This window comes from Perca fluviatilis, chromosome 3 (genome assembly GCF_010015445.1).
Source record: "Perca fluviatilis chromosome 3, GENO_Pfluv_1.0, whole genome shotgun sequence".
Lineage (NCBI taxonomy): Eukaryota > Metazoa > Chordata > Actinopteri > Perciformes > Percidae > Perca > Perca fluviatilis.
In genome coordinates, this window is record NC_053114.1 from 28998473 (window position 1) to 29019601 (window position 21129).

Here is a 21129-nt window from a genome sequence, read left to right on the forward strand (position 1 = left end):
GAATGAGGTCTGTGTGATTCAAAGCAGTTTCTAAGTGTGAGTAAGGGAGAGAAAGAGATGTTAGCTGCATCCCAACTGGCCTGTGTCCTTCAGAAGACCTGAGGCTCGGCTGCACCTGCTCGCCCCTAAATGAGATGTCCATTCTGAACAAAAGCAAGGCTAGTGACGCATGTAGTTGTTTCTCGTGAACTTATAGTCATACATTTCCAATGTCAACACCGACACCAGAGAGTTGCCCTCAAATGGCCAACAAAGTGTAGATACAAGAGGAAATGTTTCTGATACCCAAATTAACAAGTTATGATATTCTACTGACAGTGTCCCAGGTTAATAGTAATCAACAACAAAACCAGGATGCTGAAAAGTCAATTCAGTCTCTGAATGGGAGGCTGTAAGGAATTAAATGCCACAGTCAGCTAGTGGGAAGGTTTATATAATCAATGCACCAGTCTGGTACACACAAGGGATATGAAAAGATCAAGTTTATTTTAGCCCTGAGTCCATTAATATTGGGTACGTGCCGATGCCAAGGCCAATCAAAAATTTCTGAAACATGTTTGTTAGTGTCGGAAATTAGAGAATCCATGTATTTCAGGGTGTTGGGACTCAGTCACTCACACTGGCGCAAGTTTGCTTTGAAGTAGGAAACTCCGACTCCTTTAGAGAGAGAGAAAGGAAAGGTACTTACACTTCCTATAAATAAAGTGCAGACAAATATTTAGTTGACATATTTCTAGACTCACTTTGCCAGACAACATCTATCTCCACAACACATTTTCTCTGTTCCAGCACAAGACACACACACACACACACACACACACACACACACACACACACACACACACACACACACACACACACACCCCCCCCTCTGGTCATCTTTCTTGATGATTGACAGCTAAACTAATTAAGAACTTTCCCAGCCAATACAAGATTAATTAAACGTGGGCCGATTCTTTAACATAGACAATTCACCAGTAATTCCTTTTCAGCCGTCATCATGCCCATATAAATCCATTTGACTCCAGCCAACTCAGTCCTGCCCCTGCACACTCTGCTAATGATGGCCTCTGAGGATGTGAAATAACCCTTATCCCCTGGGAACACACAACTTGACTCGACTCTGCTGGGCCTCTGCTCAGTGAGTACTGTATGTCTAAGATTTATCCCAAACAGATATTTGGGCTCTACAAAAAGGTAAAGTGTAATTGACAGACAAGGAGAAACAGAGCAAGTCTGGCAGCAAATGAGGAAGGGATACATCACCCTACAGCAGACAACCCCAATGAAATGCTTTTATTAATCAGAAATGTTTCTGTTTATAAATGTGTGCATATTTTTGTAGATTGGATCTTGGTGTTGCCTTGCTAGCTAACAATGCCATAATAACTGCAGCAGACCTTTTACAAGCTTGTGTTCAATACTTTAACTTACGACGGAGCATTAGGGCTACATCAAGGGAAAATAAATTAAGGAGGAAGATTTAAAAAAAAAAAAATTATTTTGCATTTCGAGAATAAAGTCGAAATGTCGAGAATAAAGTCAACATGACGAGAAAAAAGTTGAGATACTTTTTCGAGAATAAAGTCGACATCAAGTTGGACTTTTGAGAATAAACCAAACTATAGCTTTACCTATAGTCTTCTACAAAATGCTTTGTGAAGGCCTATATGAACTTGTGAAATTATACTTCAGAATCGGTTTTAATAACAAGGAAATTCTTTCTCTTTTAGTGCATAAACACAGTATGGTGATAAGTATTAGGACTTTGAAGAGATTGTGCCGAAAATTGCGTCTGTTCAGAAGGAGAAACCACACAAACCAAAGAGGTGGCCGTATTCCTGCAAAGTGAAATAACTTGTAATGGACAGATGCAAGGGTATCAATGGTTACACCTACGCATATGTTGTATCACAAGATAGGAAGATAGGAAGAAAGGAGTTGAATTTATTCTCGTCATTTCAACTTTAATCTCGACATTTCGACATTATTCTCGAAATGGTAGTTCAACTTTATTCTCGTCATGTTGACTTTATTCTCGCCATTTCGACTTTATTCTCGAAAAAGTATTTCAACTTTATTCTCGTCATGTTGACTTTATTCTCGCCATTTCGACTTTATTCTCGAAAAAGTATTTCAACTTTATTCTCGTCATGTTGACTTTATTCTCGCCATTTCGACTTTATTCTCGAAAAAGTATTTCAACTTTATTCTCGTCATGTTGACTTTATTCTCGCCATTTCGACTTTATTCTCGAAAAAGTATTTCAACTTTTTTCTCGTCATGTTGACTTTATTCTCGACATTTCGACTTTATTCTCGAAATGCAAAATAAATAAATAAATCTTCCTCCTTAATTTTTTTCCCCTTGATGTGGCCCTAAAGCTCCGTCGTATTAACTGACTGTGGCATTTATTAGAAGGGCACAATTTATTTATTTGTCTAATGTTTTTACTTGTTGACCAAGCATTCAACTATTTTCAAAGATTATTTTTTGGGCTTTTATTTGATAGGACAGCTAGGTGAGAAATTGTATGTTACATTTGGTATTTTTCATTATTTTTTCATATGCTGTGCTGCTTTGCCCTTTGTTCCAGCAACCATTTTGCTCTTTATAGCCAAATGAAATTGAAAGCTTGGCTTAAGAGGAGGCACTAACCTAAGAAAAGAATCACTACTACTGTAGAGTAATTAAACCCTATTTTTCACCAAAGCTTTATATAATCACTTCCTTATTCTGTATGGTTGCTGTTTTCCTTTCTCTCTGTTTATTTCTCTTCCTGTCTGTCATCCTCACTTTTGTCAAAGACAGGAACTTTAAAGGTTTAATTGACAACCACCGGTTAAGAAAAAACTGAATGGGATGAGGAGATAATTAACTCTAATTGAGAGAAACACTTTGTTTTAGATTACAGCATATTTCATCTTTATACAGACATACATTACTTTATACATACACACAAAAAGCACAAACATGCATATTCACACTGTATTGCTATAGCACACATACACACACATCCAGCTATGAAACATGCTGACATATATCAATTTATGTATTTTTAATGCAGCTCATATGTAAAGCTAATAAACTCTCCAAAGACTCTTTTAAGAATTAACAAGGTATGTCTCCCAGTTGGATGAGTAAAACATATACTTTTTTTGGCCTACTTCCATGGTGAGCACACTTCCACATAGTTATCAATACAAAACGTCCTTCCTTTTTTTGCTCCAAACCAACGTAATTGATCTGATGCACTGTACAACAATTAATTGGTTGCCTATGCAGCACAGAGTAAGCTAATTAGTGCATATCATTGCTTCTATTCCTGTATTCTTCCCTTTTGAGACTAAAGTCATGGCCCTCGCTGAGCCCCCCTGGTTGAGGAAACAACACTGCACAGGCCTTTACCATGAAGTTCTTCTGAGCCAGCCGAGCCAACAAGATTCTTGTTTTTCTCATGAATTAGAGATTAAATGGCTCTTGTGAATTTAGGAGTAAATGAGCATGCACACTGTAAGCATGGTATGGCTGGCAGTTTCAGGGCACCTTTGAGCTGGGTTTTCACTGATCGGCAGGCTCTGGGTCCAACTTTGGATACTGACTTCTTACTGTATATTCTGATACCTTAGGCCTTAAAACCTTAGGACCTATGGTATCGTATATGTGAATTAATTAATGAATTTCTGTTGTGATTTACCAGTGACTGAGAATGGTGTGGCCCATTAATTACAAAGTCACTTTGTAGCTAATGGGCCAACATTTATGTAAGTGTGGATGCGTAATATATATGTTGATTATTTTCGAAAGAATTCCATTAAGTTTTTAGATTGATTTCTTACCTTGCAGTCATTTTAATGTGGTATGACTTAAAAATTGCTTAAGATAATCCATCACAGCGGACATATCTACTGAAGAGCATGCTGATGTTATGTCCCCCACATTTTAATGAGTGCATCTGGCTCCAGATAAGTAACTGATTTACTACAACTGAAATTCAAAACACGTCAAACACTATTTTCAAACGAAAGTAGCAGAGTCACTTATATACCATGGACCCGTTACAGACGCTTACGGAGCATATTACAAATTCACAGCAGGGGTAAGACAAGTAGAGGAACTTCAAAATTAGTAGTAAAGCCGGCTGTTAAAGGTCTGCTGGTAATCAACAATTCCTTTTACTACAAACTACTTAAAGGTAATCCTGTTTCTACATATGCATTATGTCAGAAATGAGTTACATAACACTTTTGACTTAAAAGACAGAACTACAAAAACAGAGCATGACTTTTTACTTGACTTTTAAGTTCCATACCCCTTTAGTCCTGATGTATATGTCCTCCTGTCCAATGTAATTTTTTTCCATTTAGCCCTCTTATCTCCAAGGTATTAAGACTAGAGGTAGGAGTTAGGAATCCCATTTTCTTTTGTACTGTCTAATCTATGATGATTAAAGATAGTGTGTTTAAGTTTCTAGTTTTGTCTCACAAGCCTGAAAGAGGAGGCAAGATGGATTATTTAATTTGTATTTATTCCGATTTTTAAAGTATAGTGAATGTTCTTGCCAGTGATGTATGAATTTTGTTGTGGATGATGAAGGTCTGAAGATTTGATCATGAAAGATGTCTGAGAAAGATTTTTGAGTTGGTTTTCTATACATTTACTTGTTTGGAAAATGTATATGGAGCACTCTGATCTGGCTCATATGCATTCATGGTGTCTTGCACTGCAATATCCAAAAAATGTTGTGCACATCCATGTAGTTGCTGGTACAGAACAAAAGAATAAATGCCTTGTACTACAAGCCCGTGTAGGTTGGGAATTGTTGTATGCATGACACAATAATAAAAACGGAATTCATGCATTAATTCATGATACAATATACTATTCATCAGCAGTGGGAACTCACTGAAGGCAACACTAGGGTGATTAGATCTCTGGTTTTTATGGTCTTCAATATCATGGACAGCATATTGATAGACAGAAGACCCAGATGATAGCTTTAATAAGATCAATGAGAACAGAAGAAGACCATGGAATCTGTGATGGATGGCTGTGACAGATCACTAGCCAGTTTTAGGTCTCTACAGGTCGACTTTATACTGTAATTTAAATTCAAATGATTGAAAACCACGTGGAAATGTATGTTAGTGAAAAGTAATAGAGAGTAGATGATTTTCAATTTGTATTCAATTTTTGATTAAACTTGCAATCTAGCAGCACAGTCAGGAGATGTGTGGTGAGCATCATGATAGTCAGAATTGATTACTTACACATTAAGTGGTTGCCAGGCTGGCCACTGTGCTTTCATTTTGATGACTGTCAGGACGTCATCACCCTATAGAAGAGAGACAGACAAAAAGACACAAAAACTGAATCTCAGTCCCCTAAAATAATCCACGCTCTCTTGAACCCTCAGGCTTCACATGTGAATGACTAAAACCAATCAATGGAAGACTTTTTTCCATTTGTACACTTTAATCTATAAAGTCATTATATCAGTGAATAAAGTTGGTCTGTATGGTCAGAATGGGCTGGAATGGGCTCTGCTTATAGTAAATTTATCAGCCTCAACATGCATTTTCACAGTGAGAGGCAGCAGGTGGTTTTAACATCCTTAATACAAAAGATGTGCATACAAGGATCACCCCTTGTCATTAAATGATTTGATGGATTTAACTTTACTGATGAATGCATTTTGGTTTCGTGTCATTTAGTTGGTTTAATAGAACATGTAAGAAAGTATTTCAAACATGTTACATTTGGGATTGATGTTCTGTTTCATCTTGTGCTTCTTTAAACACCACAACACAAACTGAACATGAACATTATAAGCTTTACAAATACAGTATATATTGCAAAGCTACTGTGTAGGATAATAGTGTATTGTATATGTGTTATTGTGTCCAAACCCTGTTGGATGCATTTGATGTTTTGTCATTGTGTCTTTTTTTGAGCAAGGTTTGTGTTAAGTGGAACATTAGACTGTAGTTATACTCAGGAACAGAGATAGTATGCATATGGCATACACATGAGAGGATGAGAATCTATCATGGTGAAAATAAATCCTGCCAGTGTGATTATCGATCAAACTTGCAACCTTCCAGTCAAAAGCCCACGGAGGGGAGGAAGACACTGTCACAAATGTTTTCTTCAGACAATGCCAAACAGAGGAAAAGTGTTTACTTTTCATGCAAATTACTGTTTCTCATTAAAAACAGGCTGTGCAAGTATATTCACAATGTGCTAAGTTATGATGATGTCAGTAACCCTACTTCCTGTGGTCAGAAAATAATGTTTGTTCCAGTAACCAAAATGACAGCACCCCCATCTCTTGCTCTGTTATTGAATTTTATTGCAGCAAATCTGACAGGCTGATAATAAGCCCGCAGCAGACTAATCCTATTTTAGATTCAAGCATGGTACTGATGGGCTGTGCCTGTGCTAAGAATTCAAATACTATATACTTGTGCTTTTTGCATGTTTCCACAACAAAACACAGTATTGCATTCTGAATGAAGCGTTACGCTTTCGGGTAAACATTTCTGTCACTATAACATTATATTCAGCGAGGCACTTGCAAACTTAGTTGACAAGTGTGAAAATAAAATTCAAGGTGCTACTTTTGGTTCAGGTTCTCAGTGAAACCTGTTTTAGTTTGTTCTACACAAGGACACATCTTTATTTTTTTTGTTGGAAAATACTCTAGAGCTTCTTTGTGAACTTGTTTTTATTACACCATCTCTCTCCTAAATGTGATAGAGGTTCTCACCATGCAATTTCCCTGGCTGAAAGTGAAAAGAAAGGAGCTTGGAAATACAGGTCTGATGAGGAATAGAGTTAGCAAATATTGCTGCGAGACCTTTAAAGAACAGATACGTCACAAACAGCAGCGTCCAAGCCGGTGACAAAGATCATCATAGTGAGCGAGTCAAAAAAAAAGACCTTCTCCCACAATTTTGTCTCTTGGTAGCCATTTGCAGAACAAATCGAACTGTCAAGATGCGACTCATAACTGCTAAAAAAATTTCTGCACCTACAAATACAGAAACAACATCAGAGTTTTCTAAATTTCTCTCCCTTCTCTGTCTACTTCACTCTTGAATGTCCTAAAATATCTATACCTGAATGGCCATATTTACAATTGGATTTTTTAATCAGCCTAGCCTCCTAAAATTATGAAAAAATAGCATGACTCTGCTTCAAAGGTGAGCAAAGGTGAGACAAAATGCATTTCTCCACTATGAAGTAATTATATAATATTTTAAAGAGGAGACCGGTGTGTGGATTTTAGTGTGGTGCAACTCTGTTCCACACTGATAAGAATATTTGTTTCTTCTTAGGAAGGACAGTCTGGACTCTGCTCCTTCCCCAAGTGTCAGTAAGTCATGCTGGTGAGGGCGCCGCTTTTAACGGTATCACAGGAGCTGATTTGATTGGATGTAATTGGATGCTTTTAACCATTCCCAAGTTATCAGCGGGCACACTGTTATGCCTCTGGTTAAGAAAATACCACAAGAACACTGCAAAATATAGCATAAAAACATACAAAACCCACACAAAATGTTGTAAAATCACTTGGAAATGTTGATGCAGGTTCTATTTACACTGAAGATGTGTTTCTTTCAAATAACACCAACTTTTGTAGTAGACTGTCATGTTTCAGGCTATCATGCTCTTTGGCTACATCATTCAGCCTCTAATCAGTTGTCAAACATATTAGCCCTAAGAATACTACATTTGCATTTTATTATTTATTGTACATGTAATATGTATGTAAATCAATGTAATAACACGGTATGTAGAAGGAAACTTAAGAATAAAGAGGAACAGCATTATTACAAATTAAACCAGCACCATCCTAACTCCAGCATCAACCAAAATCCAAACAAAAAAAACAACATTTTCCCTCAACCTCTGACACCAGGCAGCATACTGTAAAACATCTCCCCTCTCCCTTACAAGAAAGCTACCATCCTGGAGTCCTAATCACCTTTTTCCAGCACCAGGGCTCTGTTTACCAGGACTGGAGGTTCAGTTCAGACTTTTAGCCTAAGAGTCTCCACTGGGGACACAGTAAAAAAGTTTATGGCTAAAGACGGGGAAACCAGCTAATTACACAAAGAAAATGCAAGCAAGCAAACTGATCAGCTTGTGACCCCAGATCACTGGACACTCAAATTAGGCTGAACCTTTTCATTGATTTTAGAAAAAAAAACGTACTAAGTTACCAGTTTCCTAAGTGTGTATTCACATACATACAGACCACTGCCAGGACCTCCCCACATGTCCACCAGACACACAGTAATCCCTGTCACAGAAACAGATCCCTAAATTGTGACTTAACAGTGACTTAAATACATTATTTTATAGTTTTCCATTTAATGTAATTGTCGTATGTGTTTAGTTACATGAATTTGACCTTTGTTACTTTATAGACTTTCATTAGAACAATTAAATCAACAAATTCATAATCTTATGGAAATTGTCTCATAATATTCATATTACCCAACGCATCATACTATTGAGCTAAACTTTCCCCTACATATGTATAAAACAGGGAACAGAGTAGAATCTCACTGTTGGCTCTCAGTCCATTCAGCCATAATTTAGTCTTCAGTCAAATGTAGAAAGTCTCTGTAGGACCACTTAAGAGGATGTGATCCAATATTTCCCATCAACACTTAATAATTACCAGAAACCCATCACTTGGTAACTCCCTAGACATGTTGATGGAATGGATACGTTTTATAAATAATTGCAGACTTATCAGTACAGTGTCTGCAAGATATGCTGTAGCCAGAGGCTCATCTGCCTCTTGGGACAGAACTATTCATTTTGTATTTCCTTATATTGACGTCATCAGTGACAATTAATTTTGGTAAATATGTATTTGCATATATATATATAAATATCCAAATATATGTATTATTATTTAACGCTAAAATGTACTAGCTTGCTTACTTAACTTGCATTACATTTGCAGTTATAAACACACAAACGGAAGATAACTTCTGATGCATTGGGTTCAGATTCACTGAATTAGTGTGGCAAGGGCAATCTGCATTTTGAATTTACTTAAATTTTTTTTGCACTTATGTTGCTAGAGCTGAGTGTTCTGAATTTTCATCTTAGTCACTAAAAGATTCATGCAAATCAAGAGCCTTACACAAGCAAGGAGCCTGCTTCATCAGAAAAAGCACAACTTCAGATAGAATATTAATCTACCAAGTCATAGACACCCTAATGGACCGATTTTGACATTGATATGAATTGCTCCTCCTTTTCTTGGCATTGTTCTAGTAGAAAACATCTATAATGTTATGTTATTTCCTTCATTTGAAAATAGTTACACTTTGCACATTGACATAAGAGAATACAACGGAGACAATTAATGCAGATGAGTTTTGCATTTCGGTTTTACATATATAATTTACTGTATGTACTGAAATGTATTCCCACAAATTTTATTTCTTGTGTTTACGTAATTCAAGCAGTGCCAATCCCGCAGCCCTCCTTGAAAGCTGCAGGCACGCTGTGTCTGCAGGAAGATACAGTATGTTGACAACACACCCGATTGCCATGAAATTGGTAAGGAACTTGTGGTCCCCAGTCGATGATTCCTAATGGCTCCGGTGACCTCTGACCTTTTTTTTCTAACAAAATCTTCGCTCCCCCAGAGCTCCCCCTTGATCATTGATATGGTGACAGAGGTTCTATGAGTAGTTCTAGATTTAAATAGCTTTTCGAAAATGTCAGAAAATGTCATGTTTTCAGTAAAAAATAACTTGTTTTTGGCTTTCCAACCATGCGTTTACATTGTACTGACTTCATACACTATTACAGGAACTGTTGTGCTTCTAGTCTATAAAGGGCCATATCATTCTTCAAATAAATTTAAAACATTAGAAATCCTCAAAGTTGAAAATATTGGGTTTTCACATCACCAGCGACAATATCATATGGACAAAAGTAATAATAATTTAATTATATTAGTAAATATATGCATGGTCAAAACAGGTACAAAATGACTGATTGCTTTCCATTACTTGACTGTGTTGCAGTTTGAGCAACATAGGCATAAAGGTTTAAATGTTACAAGTACACTAATATTTAGCTGTGTTGTTTATCTCTCATGTATGCAATTGTAACCCTTCCTTCTTTTTGACTCAAGAGAGAAAGCAGCCATATTTTGATGTGTCCTTCCATTACAGATAAATATCAAAGTATGCTGTCATAAATAACATCACTTTTACTGCTTTGCACCACTTTGTTGTTGGGTTTAATGACCGGTAGCACAGAGATTTATTGGCTTAATGACAAAATTTGCAACAGATCATTACCTCAGCACAGAATCCCAAGACTGGATGCATTTCTCAATTAACAAGTATGACTGCGCGTGAATCCGTTAAACCATTAGTATGCCAGAGATAAAGATAGAAGAAACTCGCTGCCTGCTTTTTAAAGAGTGACAAAGATAACCAAAGAATGTCAGACATATTGGAGAAATGTAGGAGCAGGTTTCTGGGTGAGAGTAGAAAGATCATACACCGTTTGATTGACAATTTGACTAGCTGTCAATTTCTTACATGTACTTTCACAACTTCTAGCTAAACTTAGATAGAGTAAAGTCACCTTCCATATTGTTTATAAAACCATTTGCTCCCGCTAACAACAGATAGGCTATTACAGGTGAATATTATGTAACTGCCACTATAGCCTAACTACAGGTATTGTAGTCTGCTTGATAAATAAATTATCGTGTCTTTAAACACAAATCACGGACGTCTGTAAAATCAAATATCTGCTTTAAAGTACAGAACTTGCTGGCTGCAAAAGTTACATTTTTGTTCTCCTATTGTAAAATAAGCCTTGTTTTCCTGTCCAGTGCACCGGTTTGTTTCTCATGCTGCTACAAGATCAGCACTGCAAGAGTTGCAGTTGCAAACAACTACATGTCTCATCGTTTTAATCATTTCAAAACCACAAAGGAAGGTGAGGTACATTACCTTCCTTTGTGGTTTTGAAATAAAACATTATAATATATTCCTTTAACCATGCCACTGCCCTAAATGCAACATGACTCCCTAAACAATGGAATTTGGGAAATGTGTTAAGTTGTGTGTTAAGCGTTTTCCTTTAGCTGTTTTCCTAAATATTGTATTTTTGCTTCATTACTTTGTTTTCTTAAATGTCTTTTTGCACAATAGGGCCACCGCACTTTGATGTTTTCAGAGCAGTAACTGAAGGATATTTTGATTAGCTGTTAATTGGACATCTTATACCACTAATTAAAGTCTTCCCACTGGCAGAATTTTGAATCCACTCCCTGCTTTATGTCAAAGGCAGGGAGAGAAGGATCGAATTTCAAAGATTATGTTTAAGTAGACCTTCTGCTGCTGAAATGTAGTGTATTTCCACTAATGACAGGGTGTCTAAAACTAAACCCTATTAGCAATGTAACTTGTCCCTTGCTTCTCCTGCCCAACACACAGTAATTAGCTTTTCAGAGAGCCTGTCATTTCCTTCTACTAATTTAATATTGAGCCAAAGCAAATCTATAATTCTGTTGCTTCCTGCAGGGTGGCAGCTAAGGGTCAACCTTTCAGGAACTCATTAGAATGGGCTCAAGAAGTGTATTTTCAATGTATATGCTTTAGTACAGCGAGAAATGTGTTACTAATAAACATACTGCTTCTCACTACTTTTAATTTCAAGGTTCCGATTTTACGGTTTGCTCATTTTTTATTGAATTACCAACTTAAAAAAATGTTTAGAGTTCCATCAAGCTCCTTCAAAACCTGTCCCACTTAAAAACATAGTTTAGGCAGTGAAAAACTAATGCTGAATTATTACCATCTTGAATAGATGCATTTAGAAAATACGGTGCTTTCATTACTTATTCAGCATCACAAAGTTCACTAAATAAATTAATATTGATGCATTAGAGTTGATCTTTCTCTCTTCTGGTGTTTTGTTTAGTTTACCTCTGAGCACTCCTGATGTTACCTTTGACATTCTTTTTTTGCGATTCCAGTGAGAATCAAATCCTACTGACACTTTTCAATTCATTCCCAAAAGGAATGCAAATCTGTTTTTCTAATCAGTCATTTTGTATTGATGCATCATGTTGTGCATCACAATCCCTGTGTCATTAATCACTGTCAGACCCCAGCAGAGGGGCACATCTGCCCAACTGGACAAACACACTGGCTTGAATCGCAAAGTACAAAGTGTGACTTATTAAAATATTCTATACAATAACAATCTGTTGCTCCAAGTCACTTATCTTACTATAGCCCAAGCTAGGGCACATTTTTCAACAGAGTAATTCACTCCTTAAATGCTTTTTTTTTTATTTAATTTTTTTTTTTATCCAAAAGTAAGCACTCTCATTAAGTAGGCGTTGTATGGCAGCAACACATCATGTGGCATAGAACTATACCACTATGAATTATTACAAGTTGTTATCAAATCTGAAAACTCAACATCAAAGGTTTCCATTCCATTCTTGTTCTTCTAAGTGCATTTTCTAAATGTATGACTCAACAGTGTTTTATAAGACTGGTTCATGTTTGTGCCGTTTTTGATTGAGACACTTAATGATACTGAAAATATCTGTAAAAACTGTACTGTTTCATAATTTTCTACCACAATTTCAAATATTAGCTTCTATGACCCCTATGGTGCCGTTTTACTTCTTAATTTTTGCATTTTCTTCTGATTAGATCTTCAAGACTGCAGTTCAGTAATTGATATATGGTTCTCAGGTATGCAGACAACTCACAAGGACAGTGATACATATTTACATCAGTCTTACCAGTACATTAATGCAAAATTAGGCTTCTCCTTAATTTGTATTGGATTGTTGCACTTGACCTGTTAAATAGAGACCCTCTGATGCTGGAAGTGAGCCCATTGTCAGAGGCCTCTGAATCCCCAAAGCTAAGTCTGCTGGGGTGGGATTGCCCTGTTGTAGTCCCTCACACTGAGATGATCAGCCATGAAATTGGCTCAAGGCTGGCTGAGGATGTAGTCTTTAAATACTCCCTCAGGTAGATAATACCCAAGTAGTGCATCTCATTGGCACAGAAAACCTTAGCGACCCTCACATCTTTTACTTTTCTTCCATTACCAGCTGTGCAGGGTGGTTGTACTTTATGCCCACAGGAACTCTAAGCTTCTCAGGCAATAACAGTGATGAGTTGTGAAGCATGTAGGATTTATTACAGGACACATGTTTGCAATGTAATTACTTTTACTATTTCTGCACGTTCCATCTATGACCCTATGGCAGTATTTTCTCCTGCTTGATTTACTTATGAGCATCTGGTCTTGTTGAGATATTAATAATAAAGTATAAATTATTATTATTTATTTATTATTAATTATTATTCATTATTAATGGTGAAATGCAATGGAAGTTCTCTGTGACGTGTTTAAAAGTCTGCATGAAAGTAAAGTGTGGATTACATGAAACACCTTCCCAACTGGTAAAATTATATAGGACAATTTACTGTGAGTGCTTGTGAATGCAATGTTGTGTGGCAGTCACCCCTCAGGTGCCATATTTCAGAGCCTAGACCACCAAAAATAAACTCCACCTGTGAAGAAACACTGACACACGTGTTGTATTGTCTCTGGTGCAGGTGTTGTGCTGGGAAAAAAAGTCTGAGCATCTGGGAATATATTCTTGTCTGTTTGCATGTTAAGCAATGTGTGTGTATTCATTTCCATAAGTGGGATTCTTGTCTGTGTCCATGTTGATCTGTGCTGCACCTGATCCTGTTATAACGTTACATCATGACCAGTACTGACAATAAAGCCACCTACACATGATAGGTGGCAAAACCGCTTTGCTCCGGCTGTTCCATTGATTTCCTATGAGTAGAGCGATATTGCCCAACTATACACTACGCTACCCCTGGGCTGAATCTCATCCCCCTTACTTGATAGCTCCTCGACTCCTCGGCTGAACCGGATGTTGTTCTGTCCATCCTCGGTGAAGGCCGTCTCAAAGATCTTATTTGTACCCGAGGACAGAGGACCGAGCATCAAGCATCGAGGAGGGATCATCGAGGAGCTATAGCCGAGGATACACAAGAGCAGCCTTCCCGGAAGCCGTGCAGCTGAAGGAGTTGCTGACTCCGCCCACACAGTTGATGTATTCATGTGACGCTTCAGAGGAGAGGACGTCTCATCCCTCTAAAAAACACATTTGGTCGTTGCCTCTCTCCTCCAATGATTTCCTTGCGTCTCTCCCGGGCCTCCTCGGTGTGACCAAGACGCGAGGAAGGGAGGCAAGTGGAGGCTTCTAGGAGGCAATTTAAGTGCTATGGGACGTACCCCTGGCGTCGCGCACCGATTTGCCGATTTGCGCTGCGCTCAAAGTTCAAATTATTTCAACTTTGACCTTGTTGCCTCTGACCTTTCAAAAGCGCAACCAATGAGATAACAGCATGTTGTTACCTAGCAACGGAAAATAGCTTCCTTGCCACCCTTGATGACGTTTGCCTGCGCTGCGCTTTGCTCTCTGCACTTTGCTATGCGCACTACCTAGCGGTGAGCAGAGAGCAAGTCGCGTATCATGTGTAGGCAGTTTAACGCAAAGCACTCGCTGTGCTGTCCATTATTGCAGTGGATCACAGAAGGTTGATGGCTGGTGTCAGGCAAATAGGCTCATCTCAAACATATTTTCAAGGTGAGGCAATAAGCAGAATTTGCATTATTCTCTACAATCTTGATCTAACTATTTGGCACTGTGTGACTATATGATCATTTATTGGGTTAAAATACTTTGTGGTTCAAGGTAAAGATTGTGTTACTAAATCAACAAGAAATCAGTTTAGACTCTACCAGAAAGTGTGAATACTGTACACTACAGTATGTGTAAAGGAACAGGGACTACTGATGGAAGGAGGAAATATGAAAAAAAGTGCACTCTTCAAAGTGTTAAAGAAAGCATAATTATCTCACTGTGGAGATGCCTCTCTATGGGGTGAAGGGTGTCAAAGTGCTTCTTTATATTTTGGCTTGCTTGTTATGAATTTGTTTAGTTGCAGCATCTTGGTCCAAGGACGAATAAAGAGGCCATTAAAAGAAATGTAATTGTTAATGCTTATTCCCTTCCACTATACTAGTATATTTTAATCTGCCTCTGGTTTGATAAACAGGCAGGGTGGCTTTGTCCCCAAACAATTATCATTTCATACATTTACAAAATGACTAATATAATATAGTATAAATGCACGTTTTTGTGATTTCTTACTTCTTGATGGGTGTGTAAATGTGTTTGCCTTTATTCACTGCATCATCACATAAGTGTGAGAAATTAACAAATTGTGATGTTTTTAGTTACCATTTTCATTTGAAAAACAATTACATAAAAAAAACTTTTCCAGTGGCTGTGATTGTGACAGTAACTCTGATTCTCCACTGGATGCGTCTGTGCTGCGTTCATGCTGCGTTCTGGTTTTGTTCCGTCCTCCGCTACGCACCATACCACACCAGGAGCATCTCAGAAGCAGAGCGTCTTGCTGCCAGACTCGCAGACTTTATTGTCTCTAACTGTACTTTTCAGTGAAATCGTGTGTTTATTAAACTAGTATCTGTTTGTCCGACTCCAAGATGAATCTCTCGTCGTCCATGGTGTTGTAAAGAAGACATAAACGATATTGGGGAGGGTGTTTAGGTACATTGAATGGATCTCACTGTTTCACTGCCTGCCTGGCTGTCCGAACGGCCAGAGGCTCATGTGAAAATAGACCTAGCGCGTATCTTTAGCGGAGAGGAGCGCCGCTTCACATCTGCTTCCGGGTTTGCACCGTGGCGTGGCTGGTGGAATATCAAGCATTGACTTGAATGGCTGCGATTGCTTGCGGGGCTCGTGGCGCATCTGGAACGCAGCGCAGACGCACCCGGTGGAAAATAGGGGTAAGGGACACTGGGAGTTTAGATAAGACAGCATACAGACAGAGACAGGAAAAGAATGGACTATTAAAGAAATGAGTGCCTTAGGCAGCAAAAGATGACAGTCTTCATGGAGAGTCATTAGTAATCACAAGTCTAGTATGATCATTGGAATTACTGAAAGCAGCTTTCCCCCTCTGGAAAAAAAACGGCAGGGGTGTCATTCTGAATTACATCATCAAGCCCTATTTTTTGATTCCTATATAAATGCCTGAGATGATGATGATAGAGCCAACCTCCCTTAAGAGGACTATGTACCTCATAGAGCAGAAAATAATTATGGTAAAGAGCATAGTAAGTTTTATTTACCACTTGTAGTAACTGATGAGAGAAAACAAGGCAGAAATGAATTGGACATGAAAAGAGGAAGGCAGCCATATAGATCATAAGTATTGAGTAAGTACTCAGTTATAAAGTCACTTACATTTAAGATGTTCTTGTTGAGAGTTTTGAAGATGGCAGGCCTCAGATTAAATGAAACCCCCATTTATATGCACTGCAGTCATTAAGATGAACATAACATTCATCCAAATCCATGTTGTACTTGCACTACAAAATTATTCAACTGGTGACACCATCTTTTTAAGCTCATTGGAAAGACTCCCTCTAAAGGCTGCTCTACATCCTCTCCAACAGTCATACCAGATACAGGTCCCTAAGCAACATGCCGACTTATTGGGAATTTAGCTTATTCACCGTAACCCCCAGAGTTAGACAAGTCGATACATACCCTTCTCATCTCCGTGCGTGCTGTAAGACTGTACGGCTGTACGGCTCGAGCAGCAGCAGGCCAGCACAGAACATGCAGGTGAATGGTTCCAGCAATCCTACTGCTCCGAATAAGTGACAAAACAACGGCAACATGTTCCTATTTACATGTTGTGATTTGTAGAGTCACAGCGTGTACAAAAAAGAATGTAACATGAGACATAGCCATCTTATAACTGTAAACAAACCGGGAACTATATTCTCACAAGGCGAAGCTCTGCTACTTCTGCTACTTGGGTGGAGTGATTTGCTTTGTAGCAAGCCTGTCTAAGTTGGCATGTTCCCTTAACACAGTTTTATATGGCTAATAAGACATTACAAATTGGCAGACAGTAGAAAAGAGACAAGGCATGAATGTTGGTGCAATGTAAAATAAGAGCAATAAAAGTTCAAGATCTATTTAGAGAGATTTATGAGCAAGAGCTCTTTCAGACCCAACCCAATAAGGCTTTGAGGCTGTTTAAAAAAAAAATGTTTTGCCACAGCAAATGTGGCAAAACATATAATATCTAAAGGACCTTGTGGTATTGTTGGGGATCTGGATTTCAACCATGCATCTGGCAACACCATATCTGTAAAAATGAAGACTTCACAATGATAGACTGACTTGACTGAAGGGAAACACCATGCCTGACTAATATCGGTGTAAAGTGAAAGTGCAAATGACTAAATAATTCTCTACTTATAAATCAATTCGTAAACCCTCATCAAATGCTTAATTGAGGTGTCACTTCTGCCTGCAGCTACACATTTACAAAGCTGTTGTTTGTGAAAGGTAAATATTATGATTTCAAGGTCATGAGAAAATATTTTTTAATTCAACTTGTAAACCTTTTTGTCAGCAACTTTCCATTTAGATTAGCTGCAAAATATATAAAGTCACTTTAGTTTTGGGGTGAGTTTTCCTTCAATAATGGCAATTTTTTTCTGCTGGTCAGTATGTGGACTTTGAGTAGCTGTGCATTAGCTGCGATCTAAGCTATTAAGACAAAACAAAAGAGCATTATGCTAAAATCACCACACATTCTCATTAGGATAAATGAGTCTGGGTCATGAATGAGCATACAGATTTGAGTTGAAAGAAAATGAACCAAAGAAAAATGTACGTTTTTCAATGGGATGTGTCCTCTCAAATCTATCAAATGAAGGAGAGAGGTCTAGCTGTAACAGAACATAACTGATAAACAGCGTTTGGGGATTGCATTTGATCAAATATACTGCTCTGCCGTTTCTGGTAGTGGCTGTGTGCTTCTAATTTGATTAGATGTAAATGTAGATAAAAGACACAAATCAAAGTCTTAAAGGGTACAAAGGCATTTCACCTCTAAGCAAAGCAAAATATACCTAACATTCCAGTTTGCCCAGAGAAAGCCTACAAAAAATTCAAAATATAGTTTAATTAAAAACACAATTAGTAGGATTGTGCATCTCTTCCTTATAAGACGATCCCATATGTGTCTAGATACATGGGCTACGATACAGTTCAGGGACAATACATTTTAAAGTGCTCATATTATGCACATTTTCAGGTTCATAATTGTATTTAGAGGTTATATCAGAATAGAGAGGCGAAGTCCCTCCCCTTTCGGTTGACCTCATGAGACTTGGAGTAGATTTTGAACATTTCAGCCTAGAGTCTATCACCACTAGAGGTGAAGAAGTGTCATCTAACACAGATTATATAAATACCCAGCTGCTAAGCTTCTGCTCTGTTGTTGCTGCTGTGTAAGACGGTGCTTAGGGACATCTACAAATTACAACACCGAAAAGATACGCAACAAAATATTTTTTAATTTAACTTATTTTTAAAGTAAGTGCTGTAGTATAACTAGCAGGAGACAAGTAATAATTGAGGTAAGTTTGGAGACATTACCTTATTTAATCATTAAATTAATAAATATTTTTGTTGCATCTCTTTTCGGTGTTGTAATTTGTAGATGTCCCTAAGCACTCTTACTGCCCGGTAGTAACAGCAGCAGCAGCAGCAGAGAGCAGAAGCCAGCAGGCAAGTGTTATTTACATACACTTCTGGTGTACTTACAAACTTTACAATCCATCGTTTTATGAGTGCATAACCTATATATACTAGTGTAGACCTTTGGTATCATTTCGGGCATTATTAGTGGGTAATGTTAAGAGACACTCGGATCCATTAGCCTCTGCGCTAAGCTATTCAGCGGCTAACGCTACTCTACGCTAACTCTCCCAATGTTAGACCCAGGTGAAAAAAGCTTCTGGGGGGGTGTTTGGCTCGAGGTCATGGTGCAAAGGACCCTAGGGTGAAATTACTCCGAACCATCACTTTAATTCGGGAAAAAATATGAACGGTAGTGAACGGGGAAAGGCAAATCATTTTTTTATCCCGTTTGAATTGAGCCATGGATTACAAATATGATGTTTGTCAATTTAAAAGATAAAAGATCATTTTCAAACGAAAAAAAAGTCTCACACAATTTATTTTGTTTTCAGCAGATAAGCAAAAGAAGAAGTAAGATCATCTGCTCATTTGAGTAATGTTACATCCCCGGTACGATACACAGAGACATCGTAGCTTCAGCGAGACGTCATCCATGCAATATTGAAGTGTGAAGTCTTTCTAATTATGTATTTTCACAGTCTTATACTTCAACAGTTTAACAATAAACTGAGACTTTCTTCGGTTGAAAAATTATCTTTTAAATTGACGAACATCATATTTGTAATCCGTGGCTCAATTCTAACGGGATAAAAAAATGATTTGCCTCTCTCCATTCACTCCCGTTCATATTTTTTCGAAAGATAGGTCCCATGGACCGGAAGTAGAAGGGCATTACTTCGGCTCTCTATACGTTTACATGGTTTAATTTTCAAAAAACACTATATTTTTGTTGTACTACACAATGCTGCAGCTCCTCTTTTCATCCTGTGTGTTAGCATAATATGAGCACTTTAATATGAAACGATTCAGTGTGATTCGTTGTGGAATCGATTCGATTCAATCTGATAGATACCGTTAATATTTGTTTGAAGCTTTAGTGCGTAACTTTTTGATATTAATGAATGTCCCTTACACAGCCATTGCCAAATGAGGAACAAAGCTAATTAAGACTATCAGCTCCACAAAACTCTCTATGTATTTCTCAGTATGGCTATGTTCAGAAAATGGTGTCGTCCGGCAAGTTTTGCACACAGAAAATCGAGTGAAGATAATTACCTCCTTAGAAGAGTCCATCATGTTTTTTTAATCCTCTGTGTCCTCCTTGGTTATAAGTGTGTATAAGTTATAAGTGTATAACTGTGTGGAGGAGGGGTTGGTGCGCGATCACTGAAGGCTTGTATCATGTGGATACACCGACAGTGTTGTTTTCATTACTTAGAATTCCACATGGGGAAGACAGAAACAATGCACTATTGCTTTAATGTAAACACATTAATTTTAAACAAAAAATAAAAAAATAAGCCAATTCTATAAAAGAAGCATTGCCTACCCTTAAATTAATATATATTTTGTAAAAGCCACAAGGGAATAGCAAAGCTAGGACCGATTCATATCGGTGAATCTTTACACCCCTAATAATTAGATACGCTGGGCCTCAAGGCTTCCAGTATGAGAGTGTGAACCTGCTGTAATGCTGGACATTCAGAGTATGGACAGGTTTCTTTCCCACCTGCAAGTCCTGAAGTCAGAGATTTCAGGTAACTCCCATTAGCTCTTGTGTAGTCTAGCTTGAACATGTCTCTACTTTTTAATATGTTTGCTCACTCAAACAAACCAGCTTACATTGTGAAAAAAAAAGATTATTGTAAAAACCTCCGTGGAGCATTTCAAGAACAGAGAACTGCTTGTTTCCATTAGAGAAGACACATCATGCAGTGCAGATGACATACTCTCTCATCTTGGAGGGAAAAGATTCATATTGCATGAATAATTTCCATCTAGTCCTGAGAAGCGCAGTGAACCTTCATTTGCAATGCTTGATTTAGCATTTGTAATTCCCTGTTAGGCAAGAAACTGCATTTAAACAGGCATCGTCACAAATAAGAAATGGTTAGGAACAGAGTCACAGTGTTAATATGGTTTAATATTGCCTGCTTGCTCCACTGACATTTGTGATGGTTTAATATGAATAGGTGCGGGAAGGCAGCCATACAGTTATCTATGTGCCTACACTGCAGAGTGAACAATCAAAAACTCAATTAACTACCTTACATCTGCTAAGGGAAATCTGTTTTAAGCAATTAAATACAGCATTTTATTATGATAGTGATATTCATTTGTTTGCAAAAACACTACAGAGATAGTATCACAGAATACCTGAAGATTAAATACACACACATTTCAATGAAGTCATGTGTACAGTTTTGGATGTAAGAGGGTAACATTGATCATACATTTAGGCTTAACAAATTAAGTTT

General features: G+C 37.8%; 1 protein-coding gene across 1 annotated transcript in view; it reads right to left on the reverse strand.

Moving 5' to 3' along the window:
- The window catches only part of spon1a (spondin 1a), a 78997-nt gene that overhangs the window by 12912 nt on the left and 44956 nt on the right, over positions 1-21129 (reverse strand). Inside the window, exon 7 of the mRNA XM_039795790.1 lies at positions 5271-5335. Within this exon, the coding sequence (XP_039651724.1) occupies positions 5271-5335 (65 nt within the window). The remainder of the gene's footprint in view (positions 1-5270; positions 5336-21129) is intronic.